This window comes from Apteryx rowi, unplaced genomic scaffold (assembly GCF_003343035.1).
Source record: "Apteryx rowi isolate R43461 unplaced genomic scaffold, aptRow1 scaffold_436, whole genome shotgun sequence".
NCBI classification, from domain to species: Eukaryota; Metazoa; Chordata; class Aves; order Apterygiformes; family Apterygidae; genus Apteryx; species Apteryx rowi.
In genome coordinates, this window is record NW_020450690.1 from 589978 (window position 1) to 603833 (window position 13856).

Sequence of the window (13856 nt, forward strand, 5' to 3'; positions counted from 1 at the left end):
GCAACTCGAATAAGTCATTTTGTTCTTATTAGCTTACTTGCATGACAGGATTACAGTGTATGTGTGCAAGAACCATCTTATTACTGTGTTCTGAGATTTTGACAATTTTGTAAAGCCAATAGAATGAAGAAACTACTCTCCTCTGCTTCTGTCATTTTAAGTTAAAATTCTAATCTGTTTCTTGCATATTAATTTATTCACTTATAGATTAAGCTTCATAAGGCTGCTGTCTAGACTTTTAACTAATCTTACTTATAGACGAGGAATTGGAATTCTGTTCTTTAAACTTGGAAGACTCCTAGCCCTCATCTTTTGCTAGAATGATAGGAAGCTGTCTTCATCAGGGATGCTAAAATGTGCATACAACTAATTTCATTGCTCCCCTACATTATCATAATGAGTAATCTCAGTGATGCTTAATCTTCTTCCCAGTGGTATCTAAACAAAAGTCTTGTTAAATACATTGTAGATTTTGGAAAGCTGTGTGTTTAGAGTTTCCATGAAACTACTTTGAAAGGCTCAAAATAAATTAAACTTCTACAGTTATTTTTATGTTGTTGCAAGTAGAAGAGAATCTGTGTGGTCACTACAGTAAATTGGACTAAATGCTATAGAGTATAGCTTTTAAATAGTTTCCTAAAATTATAAATGAAGCTCAGAGTAATAGTTTGCCTTGAGGTAATTTAAAAAATTAAAAAAGTACTCAGCAAACGTGATTATAAGTGAATTGCCCAAGCTAAAATATTAGCTTTCAAAATGAGTGATCACTGCCACAGACTGAACAGTTGGATTTTCATATTTAGATATTTAATAAATGGGCATCCTAATTTCTAAACCACCAGTAGGAGTTGGATGTGTATCATTTTTCAAAGCTGCTTAGACACAATAATTCTAGATCATTTTTACTTAAGGAATTGTATGCCAGTTTGTCCAAACAGGCCCTTGAAGTTAACTGACTAACCTTCTTAAGAAGGTTTGGCAAAATTTATTTGGAATTTTTTTTCTGAAATGCCTTAATTAAATGTGTTCCACCTACTACCTACCTACCTACCTACCTACATATATATATATATTTTTTACTAAAGGTTATATTTTTTCTTTAGCGTGTTGTTCATAGCCATCCCTCTTGAGGATGTCTTTAAATCCATTAAATGTCTGATTGCAGCCACTGGAGTAAACGTAGAAATAACTTCTAATTTTTAATAGTACACAAATATTACAGATAACTATTAATAACTTGTTAATAATTTAAAAAGTTATATTAAGATTAAAATGTTCACAGAAGGATAGTAGGGGAATTTAAAGAACTTAAAGTAATGAAAGATGCATTTGGGGAAAGTTATTTTTACCTTCTTGGAGAAAGCATTGTTCAAAGTCTGAGTTCAAAGCAAGTATCTGTTCCTTCAGTACAAGTCATAAAAAAAATCAGTTTTAAAATCAAAGGTGGTTTCTGAGGATAGAAGACTTTTGCAACCTAGTTAGAAACTTGTAATATATATTACAACTTTTTCAAGTTTATGAAAAGAAGAAAGTGATTAAAATGCTGTGAATATCTTGTCCTTCATAAGAAGAACATGCGAAATTGTTTGTACTGGTAAAATTAATGCCATGTGGTCTTTAAGGTCCTTGTACTGTGTAGCCCAGGTAGCATTATCTAGAATTGCTAGTGTATGAGTGTTGTTGGTTCATTATTGGATAGAAAAATTTGTCAGAGATGTTAAATAAAATTTATTAAACTTAAATAAAATTGCATAGGAATGATTCATACATATACCTCTTTTTTCTATGTTCTTGATTTATTTAAAAAGAATATTTTCTTTGAACACAGTATTTGATTGACTGATTTATTTGTTTATTTCCTGAACTCAGATGTGGTTGTTAAATCTGCATGTTAAAAGTCTGATTAATCACTACTGGTTTTTCAAAATAGAAACAGCAGGAATATGCATAGGATGCTTATGGAGCTGAAGATCCCTCAATTTCACCTTCCCCAGGTGACTCTGAGCATAGGGGTTCTGTATGAAAAACATACCTTGGTCACATCAGTAAGTTGTTCTCTGTTTTTGTTTTCAGTGAATTAATACCTTTTTTCTTTTTTTTATTTTTTAAATAGTGTGAACACAACTGTTCACAGAAGCACTTTAAGATTTCACCACAAACCTGAGTTACTACTGTCACAAATAAATGATGTCTGGAAGAATGGAAACTTTTTTTGCTGCCAGTTGTTTGTTTCTGAAGTTTCATTAAGATGAACAAAAAATAATTAGGAAATGATAACTTGTTTTATCAAATGATAACTTGGTAAAGAAAAATTGTGGAATTTAGGGGAATAAAAGAATTGTAAATTAAAAACAATAGTAATCATCTTAAGTTCGAAAGGGCACTGAGTGAATTGGGAGTTGCAGGCACACAACAGCTTGCAAGTAATATTGTGTTTGCAAGAACACAAGGAATAGCATGCTTTTGAAAGTGCAGTCCAATGAAAGAATAAAATTAATCTTGAGTTATCCAATACCATCTGGTATGTTTCTTGCATCTGGCAAAAACTGTTTCAACTAGCAGAGTTGTATTTTCATATGGGACCTTTACTAAATCTAGTTATGCTGTATTAATGGCAGAAACATTTTAAAAACAAAAAGTCTTTTGAAAATAATGCACTGTTAACTGTGAATTATTGTTGTTCTCTAGAAATTCTTCTTGTATGTCATGTTCCAGTGTGAACAAGCATTATGAAATTTCAAGTAGATTAAACACGAAAATGGTCTCTGATTTTGTACAGATGAAGTTCTCTCACTGCTTAGAAAGATGCTGCAAATTCTTCCTTTTACATTGGTGTGCAATAATGGGACTAAAATATGCTCATGTGCCCCTTAAGAACTGAACATGCTGTTTAAAAATCTAGATTGGGAAGGCATCCTTTTAATCAGCAGTGCCTAACGAATTGCCTAACTTAAGGATATACCTAAGAGCTTCTAGAATTTGACCAAAAGATGTACGTATATTACAGCTGCAGGAGAAAAATTGAATTTTATATGATAATCTTTTCATCAATTTCTGATGATACTTGAATTTCAATTTGTATTCATAAATTTCAAAAAGTGAAGCCAATTTATAGTTTGTGAAGTTAGCTATTTTAAGGATTGCTGCATTCCTATATAGAGTAGTTTTACCGGCTCAGTGTGTCAGCACTGAATTTTCTTTCGCTGCTTATTTAAAAAATTAATGGCATATTTCTTATTCAGAGCATACTGTAGACATTAAATAATAAAATTCATTAAATTGTGTCTATTATATACTTAAACTGGGAGCAGAACACATTTATTGGTAGAACTATGATGCTTTTTCTCTTGATTACATAGCTGTTGCAGGATGATGAACAGTGAAAGGTAATGTAACTCCTGCTACAAGAGGAGCATCTGGCTACTCGGCGTAACTGGCAGTTAGCCATTTTTCAGATCAGCTTTAGGGTCTATTGAATTGAAATGGTGATTACTCTCCAGTTGTCTAGTCTACTTGGATACCATATTCCTTTTAGCGTACAGGTGATGGGGCGGGGGGAAGTGTAATCTTCATTTGTAGGAAACTTTTATGGCTTGTTTATGCAGCTCACATTACAGATAGCATTCTTTGCAATGTTTTTCGTATTGGTATGTGGATTAACATAAAAATATTTTAATGAAAAGATTTCTTTTATATCTATCTATCTATCTAAAAAAATTGTCTTGGTTGGAAATAGTCAAATTGTATAAGCTACTATAAGAGTGTAGTGATAGATATGATATTGGGTGGTTTTACAAGCTGTATTTACAGCAAAAGTTATTTCTAGGGTTGCAGTATTTTTTTTTTTTTTTTACAGTGTCATCCAGGCAGAGATAAGAGCTCATGCATTATACAAAGAATGGAAAGTGAGTTAGTCATGGAGTTTGCTAATGTCCAGTGGCATGACTGGGGTGGCGGCTTTTACTACCCGCTGAGTGTTTGAAAGTCCTGGAGAGATGGCCAAAAAGTCCTGTAGAATTCTCAAGAGAATTCCCCAAAGTTAAGAGTGCGCATCTGGAAATAACCTAGCTCTATGACAGCCCTTTTTGCTTTGTTTACCACATGCAAGGTAAAGTACATGATTGTCTCATGCCATAGGCAAATACTGAACTTCCAGAAAAAGTTTTGAACTTTGAATTGAGATAAATTCCCTCCAAACAACCATTTGTAATATTACAATAACAACCAGTATCAAAGCTGGCTGTGCTTGGAGTTGTGATTTTTCTGATTATGCAAAATACAATTCTATGTATGCAACTATCTCCAACTTGAGTGCATCTCTATACTCTTTCTCCAGTTACCTGTTTAAAAAGCAGGCATCCCATAGGATGTGACTAGTAATAGCCTCTAGTTTTGCACATATGTCACAGGAAAGTTGACCTAAACTTGGTCATTAGAGGTACATGTGTATCTACTTGGTGGCTTATACCTACTATTTCCCATTGCTGCAAGGCCTTTGTGAGGGAAAACAAGTTATACAGACTAGATAACTGTTTTGGCAGGCTGAATTCTTTTTCTGTTGTGAATGTGGGTACCTGTAATGTAAAATGATTATTTCCAGTTCTAGGCATTTAAGTTTTTTTATATGAAAACATATTAAAAAGAAAATTTTCAGTACATTCATTTCATGATGCACCCAATATTTGGGATTTAAGTCTTTGAATAAATATGAAATTACACTGCTTATTGCATGTTTGCATAACACATAATTTACTGGGTTAATTCATTATGAATTTATTTTATTTTTTTTTCTCTTTGGTGTAAGACACCCCATAAAAGCTTTGCATACTTCTTTGTCTCCATCTGTTACATTTCTATATGGCAGCTGATGGTGATATCAGTAAAACTTAATTATTCCCTATCGGTTAATTACCTTACATTGCATTAAATAATTTCTCCTTTTTAATCTTTAAAAAGGAGAACTATTTCAGTACCTTATTTTAGTAACCAACTGCTGTTGAAATGAATGTTCTAGAATGTCCATTTGGTTGACAAAACAGTGATTAAAGCTTCTAGCATTTTAGATGCCCTGTCCTTTCTGAAGAAGTTGAGCATAAATCATTGGAATTCTGATTGCAATATGAGGTATTGATTTACTGGGGGTAACAGAAGTATTAAATATATGACTGTTTTATTCTTGTGTTATTAATGGCGCCTGACTTTTACTTTTCAGACTGTTTTTTAGTTTAAAATAATCTGTAAAAGCACAATGATGTCTTGCCTCGTGTAACTTGAAATTTTGTTTTCGGTTTAGAGACTTTTAGAGCTTTGTGATTATTTCCGTATGTCAAAATATAAAAATAAAACATAAAGTTGTGCATGGCAGTCCAGGTATTAAGTAAGATGTAAAGAACAAATCTTGTAGGTGAGCTAGTTAATATAAATTGTTCTATGGAAAAACTATTCTATAATAAAATTATCCTATAGGTTCTATCTGTGTAGGCAGTGGAAAAATAAGAAAAGCATAGTTCACGGTAACACATTAATTCACTAACCTTCATGAAATATGTGCCAGTATTCTTTGTAGCCCCCATATTGTGGTTAATAAATGTTAATGTTGTGAAGCTATGATAAATATGAAGACTGTGTTGTGAACTAGTAAGAAGTTTCCTTTGATAAAATAGATACAGGGTGCTTACTGAGTCCTGCCATTTTTTCCCTATCTTTCCCTGTCATTTTTGCTTTCTTACTGACTTGAGTTTTTGGTTTCTTTGCATATCATGAGTGCAAAAATGGCTATGATAAATTATGATACGTCTTTTCTGTAGTCTCATTGTGGTATTTGGAAGTAAAACATGTAAAATTATATAGGGAGTACTCATGTGGAGAAGGACTTTTCATCAGTTTACTTGTGAGAGTTTCATGCAGAATTGTTGTTATTTGAGCAGAAGTGCTGTATGTAGCTAAGCTTTATCTGTATAGAAATGCTGATCTCAGAAGTTTCTGGCTGTCGAAATTGAAGCAAGATTTACAAAAACTAACAGTTCTTAAAATGGCTTTCAAAATTCACTTTGAGTAATAACTAGCCTCTGAATGCATATATACTTCCTTGAAGCAGCAATCAGTTCCCAACCTAGAGAGTATTTAGTCAGATGAATTATAGTGTTTTTTATCCACATTATAGTGGTTGTATATGTAGTTTAGATTTTAAAAATTGATGAATGCATTTGTTAAACTTCTTTTTCACTAGGGCTTATTTACTTTGTATGTTCTAATTTGTTTTTCTAGAAACTCATGATCTGTGAGGAGAAGTTGAACTTGGGTTTGCGTAATCTGAGGAAGAAGAGACTTAGAATAGGCCTTACAGTGATCTTCAAAGAGGTAGACAGTAGCTAGGGATGGGAACAGAATAAATGGTATTTCTCATTTACTGTAGATAAGAAAAGAAGTAATGGACTTACATGGCAGATGAAGAAAGTTTGATTAGCTACTAGGAAGACCTTTCTGAGAAGAATACTTAGATTGTGCAGGGAAGCATGAAATCTTCATTATTGGTAGTTTCTAAGAATAAATTAGACAATTAACTGTTAGGAATGAAATAAATACAGTTGATTCTGCTATTATGCAAAGATGCAAAATACTAGGTGATGTCTGCAGTCTGCATTCTCAGCCCTATTTTCTGTAATTTCTATGCTGTTTAAGTCATCACATGCAAGTAGTATGAAATAGAAAGAAGACTCGAGAGAAGCATAGCCTTAATTTTCAAAGACTTTGGCCAGCAATTACAGTCACTGCTTGTATATATTTGCGAACTGTAGTCACAAAACAGCCAAATGCTTTTAGCTTGTATATTTTTTTTCTCTCAAGATGAGAAAACCTGTCTAAATATTGCTTGTAAGAAAGCTCCCTATTGTATTTGTATTTTTGTACTTGTAAAATTGCTTTTTACATATTAATATAAATAGGATGTAATATTACATCCTATTTTGATACTTTAAATAACTAGTTCTTTTAGAGCTATTACTTCTAAACAGAATGTTTTTAATGTTTATGTGATTTAACATTTTAATTTTATGTATCTCTTTGTTTTAGTTCTACCAAATATTTGGAGCACGGATGCTGAATTTACTATTCCAGAGCAGAAGCAAGTAGAAAACAACGAGGAACTAGCCAGCTCTTATGAAAGAAAATTGATTGAGGTAAAGCTTGTACTGTTCAAATTTTATGGAATCATAATGGTAGTATAACACTTGAGGCTGTAAACAGTTTCTCTGCTTCAGTGTAATTCTGATTTCTCCCTTAGTTAAAAATAAAAGTCTGATTTTTCCCTTAGGAAAAAGGAAAGATTTAATTTGCAGGCTTCTGTGGTTAAAAATTTGCTCATTCAACTTCAAAGTTTATTTAAAGCAATTCAAATAATTACAAATACTTTTCTTAACAATGATATATACCATATACATTCATACTTTCACATGAAATTGACTTGTCTCAAAACATCACGTGTTATTATTAAGAAAAATGGACAATACTTGTGTAGTTACATGTTATCTTTCAGATGAACAGTGGTTTCATTTATTAATTTTGATCTAGCTTGTTTTACTGCATTAAGACATAAAACTTCCATGAAGGTACAGTAAATAAACCAGTTCCTTAAGGTTTCAATTGATACTTTTGAACTTGAAAGCATCACAGGCAAAAGGCTTCAGGTGTTGTGTAAGTTACTGTCCATAATTACAATCTCTGTTGTTTTGGCAGTTGAGCTTTAAAATTTCCTGAGGTCATACTGAAATCTGTAGTTTTCCTTCTGTTTTCTGATTGTGCCAAACTGGGTTTCATTTTTGTATTGCTTTATTATACAAAGAAAAAAAGAGAAAGATTAGGGATTCATCTTAAATTTAAATACAAATGATTTCCTAGACAAAAGTAATGAAATTTAGTATCTATCCATATCTCCTATTAAATGAACATTTTTATAAAAAGTAAAACAACTCTGTCTTTCCCTTGCATCAAATACTCTGAAATTGGGTATTCATATTAACTGACTTACCTAAAGATGACTAAAAATGCAGATCATGCATCAAAGATTAATAACAGTTCTTCTAAAATATTCCTACTTCCTTATCTCTTTCTCATAGGACTGTGTCAAACTAATTCTCTCCCTAATGCATACCTTTGGTTGGGTCCTTCTGACACTTTCTCTTCTGTACCTATCAAAAGAATATCTTAATTAAGAACACAGATAAAATTTATTTCAGTTTTAAGAAATCCTCCTTAGTTCTACTGAAGTTCTTCCCTCATTGTTTGGATTTTTTGCTAACACTTATGAATTTTGTGGGAGAGAGCATTACCAGTAGCACTGATGACACAGCAGTGGATGTAACCACAGGAAAACTTTAGCTCAAATCTCTTCCAGAGGTAGTCTGCATCTCAGTCTCACTTACTAGTCTATAACAATACGCTTGTATGCTCTTGAAAGCAGTTCTGGCAGTTCTGTTCAGGTAGAATTGGGTCTGAAAATTGTTCAGATTTAAGCAGTTTTAGTGACTGTTATTTTGTGCCTAGTAGACTTTTTCAACTGAAGACAAAGATCCATTTGAAATTCTCGGTAGCTGATTGGAATATTGAAGTCCCCTCAAAGAGAAATTAGTAGCTGGTGAGAGGATAAAGGAAAGGTTCGAGTTATTACTTAGGGATTTTTTTGGGGCTGTTTTTTCCATTGGAAAGGATTTTGCTCATAATGTGTTTAAGAAGTTTTCAGTTTCAGTTTTCTCTAAAAATCATTTTGACTTGTTCTTTGGTATCTTTAGGTCCTCAACTCATTCTGCAAACTATTTGATAAATCTAGAATCTTTCACTATATTGACAGTACGTGCTCTTACCTCTTAATGACATTCTAAGACAAGTATAAAATTTTTTTTAAATAAACTCTGAAATATTTAATAACTTGATTTAAAACTTCCCTGCACACCATTTCATTGAACTGCATGACCCATTTTATTGAAACTCACTGAAGCACTGAAGATATTTTGCATTCTTTGACAGGATTCTGTAAAGACTTAAATTGTGTTTTTTTTTTTCCTAGATACTAAAACAAAATACCTACAAATACAATTATTAAATAATGGCACTTGTTTGCTTAGATTTAACATTTTGTCGTTGGAGAAAATTGAAAAATAGTACATTTTGTGAAACAAACTAAAAATCTTCAGTGCTTGTTAGTATTGTATAAACAGTTCTGTTTGGTGAATCATATTATTTACTGACATTATCAGCTGCTGTATTAGTGTATTTGCATTCAGCATAAGTTTTCATTCAGCAGGTAAATGAGATTGGTCCATCAATGGACAGTGATACCTTTGCAAATTATAATTTTATTTTCTTGTTTAAAGGTCTTAGCACGGTATGCAATCTTACTATTAAATGTCAGTATGCTTGTGTTTGAAATCACTGTAGAAAACAGTCATAGATTAATAAATTGGTCAGCACTTCCGTGTGGAATTCCAAGCCTTTTTGTAGCTTTTATCGGTTAAGCCAGTGTTGAAATATCGTAAGATGTAATTTCATCTGGCCAGTACACCTTGGCACAAGGGTATTCTTCTTTTGCATCTCTTTCAAGAATTTGCCTTCAATAAAGAAAAATGTTACTGGGGAAAAATATATGCAAGAAATTATGGTCCAAATAAAATTTAAGGATCTGAATAAACTGTTCACCCCTAAGGTTGGGTAGCGCACAGGTAAAGTTACTAAATACGATAGTACCAGAAGTGAATTAGCAAGAGCTAATTTTTATGCAACTTTTGAAATATAACGTGTAGTTCTCCAAATGATATGTATAATGTCTCTCTAATTGACAGACTAGTCCCTGATGAGTAAGATGAGCTGTTTTCTTTTCTGAGGCAAAGGAATGATTCACCCATGAGCCACTATGCACTTAATGAGTGATCCGTTCATTAATGTGCACACTGGTCCATTTTGTTCTTTTCTTTGCACACTAACTTAATTCTGAGTCACTGCTGCTTATATTTGGTTTACAGTAAATAACTATGGTAAGTATTAAACTGTCTCTTCTGTGAGTTCTTTGAGGAAAAAATTCTGTTCATGAACGGTGGCATTTACTGTGAACTGTGGCTATTTCTCGTCTTAAGCACTGTATTTTAACTGTTACAGGTAACTTATCAAGGCAAGATTTTCAGGGAGAGGTAGTCTCTTTTGTTATAGCAAATCGCTTGGGAAAATATGGACAAAGCTCTTTAGGTTAAACGCGCTGTGTTTGGATGTTGTAGAGTCTTTGGTGGCAATATCAATTTAAGCAGCCATTTACTTCTTATATCATGTTAGATGATTTAAGGAAAAAGGGCAGGTTAGCACCTTAGGAGCAGTCAGCCTTGCTAGTAAGGGGATAGGTGACAGGAATTTAATATCTGTGGAATAGTAAAGCCACAGATTGACATGAATTTAAGTAGCACTCTTTCCTAATCTGGTTTACTATGCAGGAGAGAATACCAGGACCCTAAAGATGTGGGCGATGGTGTGGGTGGTATTTTTTTGGTGGTGTTCAAACATGACATATGCGTATAACAATGAGAAAACTGATGAGCTAAAGAAGAAACACTTACGCTTTTGCGGTTCCACAGTCATTAATACTGGATCTGTACACTGTCAGGTCAGCCGGGCTCATGGATTTGGTTTGGATCAGATATGGAACCACAGTTGCATTTGTGTAGCTGGAACATAAAATATAAACTTTGTGCCAGCCATTTGTGTTTTTGTTGGCTCTATGCAACTTATGGAAGGATAAATAATACCTGATCCGGTGTAAAGCCTGATGGTCAATGTTAATCCTTCAGCTTTTTAAATTTTGAATCAACAGAGTGATTTACACTAGCTGATCTTTTGTGCCATGTAAAATTGCCTTTTTATTTTTTATTTTTATTTTTTATTTTAGTCCATGATTTTTAGTATCCAGTAATGTTGAGTTTAGTCCCAAGGCTTGTCATCTTAGAGGTGGGAGGTGGACCATTGAGGTACAATGGTCTCCTGATAGTAGCTGTGCCTTTGTACTTTACTATGTGAGTTTATTCTTACGTATACTGATTGCTTAATTTCATCCACATTTTTTTGGATAGTCTTTTTGTTACGTTAGCTGAAATGTATCATGCTAGCTCATGGAGATTATCCTAGCAAAGGGCTAATGAGTTGCAATTCGGAAGAGCTATATGCCTTCCTGCAGATACAAAATGAGAAGTTAAAAGGTTTTGGGGAAACATAAGAATGGTGTCACTCAGAGATTTTTATATCTCTCATCTTGGGTTTTGGCTTTTGCTACGAGGTTGCATAGAAGGATGCAGCAGCTAGAGACATATTACGTATTATTTTATTCCTCTTATTAACACTTACTCTAAACTCTTACTATCCTGTGTACCTGATTTTGGTTGTTCTGGTTACATTCATTTCCCCTGGCCAGGCATAGATCTTGCCAAAGTAGTGTTTTTCCTGTTCGATGTGTTAGTTCTCTTTTGTATATGAGAATTAACCTTGGTAAACATTGATAGTATGTATGCAGTTGACAAAAACTGAAATATTGCAAGCATTAATGTGTAGTTCATCTAACTTGCACAGTTCCCGGTATATTTTGAGTCGAAAGCTACTGTTTATTTTCTTCTTGTTAGTTTTGATGAACAGTCTAGTGCTTACCTAATACACCTTTAGTTAATTTTTTTTTTAAGTGGATCTTTCAGTCTGCCTCGAATCAAATAATTTGCCTGCAGATAGAAATGTCAACAACACAAAATGGAAATGAAGCAACAAAGAAGAAAGCAATGACTAATCATTTTATGGTTACATAAATAGAGTCATCTGAATTATTAAGTAGAGGATTCTGCCTGGGTTATAGTGCAGTTTAGTGCAGAATTGAAATAATTCTTTGAATGTCGGCTGCAGTCTTTATGACGGAATTATCCTCAGGCTGGAACTGGAAGTTTTATTTTAATTACTTGATGCTAGCCAAATGATACAACTACTACTGATGTATTATGCCTTTAGGGATTATTGTGCAGTATTTGATTTCATTTGTTTGACACCTAATGTTTTCTCGAGTAATCGCTTTTAACCTGACAGTGAGGGTAAAAGTAACAGTAAAATTTAATGGTATATTCAAATAGTGTAGAAGATTGCTACAATCTTAGAAATGCTTTCACAATACTGAGCAGAGAAGATATTTTTGAGCATGTGCATGTTGGCATGCTATCAGGCAGCAGACATTTTGAGTTCTACTGTTTCTTACTTGTTGTAGAAAAACTGAATTATATCCAGTAGGACACCTGCTCTTTTTTGATGACCTTTGGTTTTATTGCTATTGGGGAAAAATGTAGGAGAATTTCTATTTTGAAAAAGGACATCTTCTCATGGAGAAGATACAGCCTTGCTTCTACTGAGAACAAAGGGAAACAACTTCCACTTCTGTGCAGAGTTACTTGGGAAATACGTTGCTTTGGATTTCTAACTGAATAAAAGTTCCTGTTTTTATGATGATTTGCAGGGGGAATACCTGACAAACAGCCATTAATTCAAATGATTCAAATAAGGATTGTGCAAAAAATGTTTTTTTTTTTTTTTAACTGCAAATGATTACAGTTTTAAAACTTTTAAAAAGCCTTAACTCATTAATAGCTTTCTGTTGCAAATTCTTAAAAGTCTGTTTCTCTACTCTAACAGCATGTCCTGTACTTCTAAGACTGACTGCATTATTCATATGCATAGTGATTGACAGCATGTTTTAAGTTAACCACGTAGTCCTTTGCTGGGGAACATTAAGCAGTGCTCATCTCGGTAATTTCTCTGGAGACTGTTCTTAACTGTGATCATGCAGGACATGATAGCCACAGTGTTGTCAGACTGCATGAGAAGACTTGGATTTTCTTTCTCTCTTTTGACAGCAGGTCTTTGGAGTTCTGTTAGTGTGAAGTCTTTCAAATGTTTTACTTATTAGCCTCACTTCTCCTTCATGATAAAGATTTGGGCACTTGAAACATGGTTCTTAGTATGACCAGGATCAAATCTGAACGATCACCTGACCAAGGGAAAGTTAGCTTATTTGTACATTAATTTTCTGCTTTAAACATATTATCATGGTGAAAAACAACTGTGAACATGATTGAAGTTCCTGTAGGAAAAGGTAGTTACTGCTTAAGCTTCACTGTGGAATGAATAAAGGAAGATACAATGACATAAAATATAACTAAAAGGTTACAACTTTGTTATTATTTTAAAGAAAATAAATACCTTGTGGTTTAAAGAGCCACTTGTATAAGAAAATACTCATTTATAGTTGCTTGTGAAGTAATCTTATTGCAGACATAATTCTGCATTATTGAAAACCACTTAATGAAAAGAGGTGGCAGCTTTTTATTATGAACACAAGAAGCATTGGTGACCAGCTTTTTTCATCCATGAAAATTTAAAAATTTCTTGGAGAAATCTTGGAAAATCTGTAGTGCTCCTAGCAGACATAAATAATACCTATTAAATCCAGTTTTCAAAATTAATATACTGAAGAGGTCTTAGGACAGTAGTAAAAATCCATGAAGTTCTAAAAAGTCCAATATTGGTGGAAACCATTTCTAGTCGAGTGTATCTGGGTTTTAAATTAGTGGGCATAGTTTTAAAAAAAAATCAAACAAGCAAACAAAAAACTGTTCTTCAAATTGTCTGTCCTTCTCATGGTGTTGTAGTAATTGTTTATACTGTAAAATGCATACTATATTTTAGGCATGTGTGAATTTTTTTAAAGACTTCTTACTTTAAATCGCAGTAGCTTAAGTTTTATTGCCAAAGGAAAAAGGAATCCATGTAACTATATAGTACACAGACATACACAT

At 33.2% G+C, this 13856-nt stretch overlaps 1 protein-coding gene across 9 annotated transcripts in view; it reads left to right on the forward strand.

Moving 5' to 3' along the window:
* Positions 1 to 13856, forward strand: part of SNX29 (sorting nexin 29) — a 158866-nt gene that overhangs the window by 53987 nt on the left and 91023 nt on the right. For all 9 annotated transcript variants that reach the window (XR_003255306.1, XM_026076631.1, XM_026076630.1 and 6 more), the window contains exon 15: positions 7072 to 7178. Coding sequence is in view for 8 of the 9 variants with exons in the window: in XM_026076631.1 (XP_025932416.1) it covers positions 7072 to 7178 (107 nt within the window). In the remaining variant the exon portion in view is untranslated. The remainder of the gene's footprint in view (positions 1 to 7071; positions 7179 to 13856) is intronic.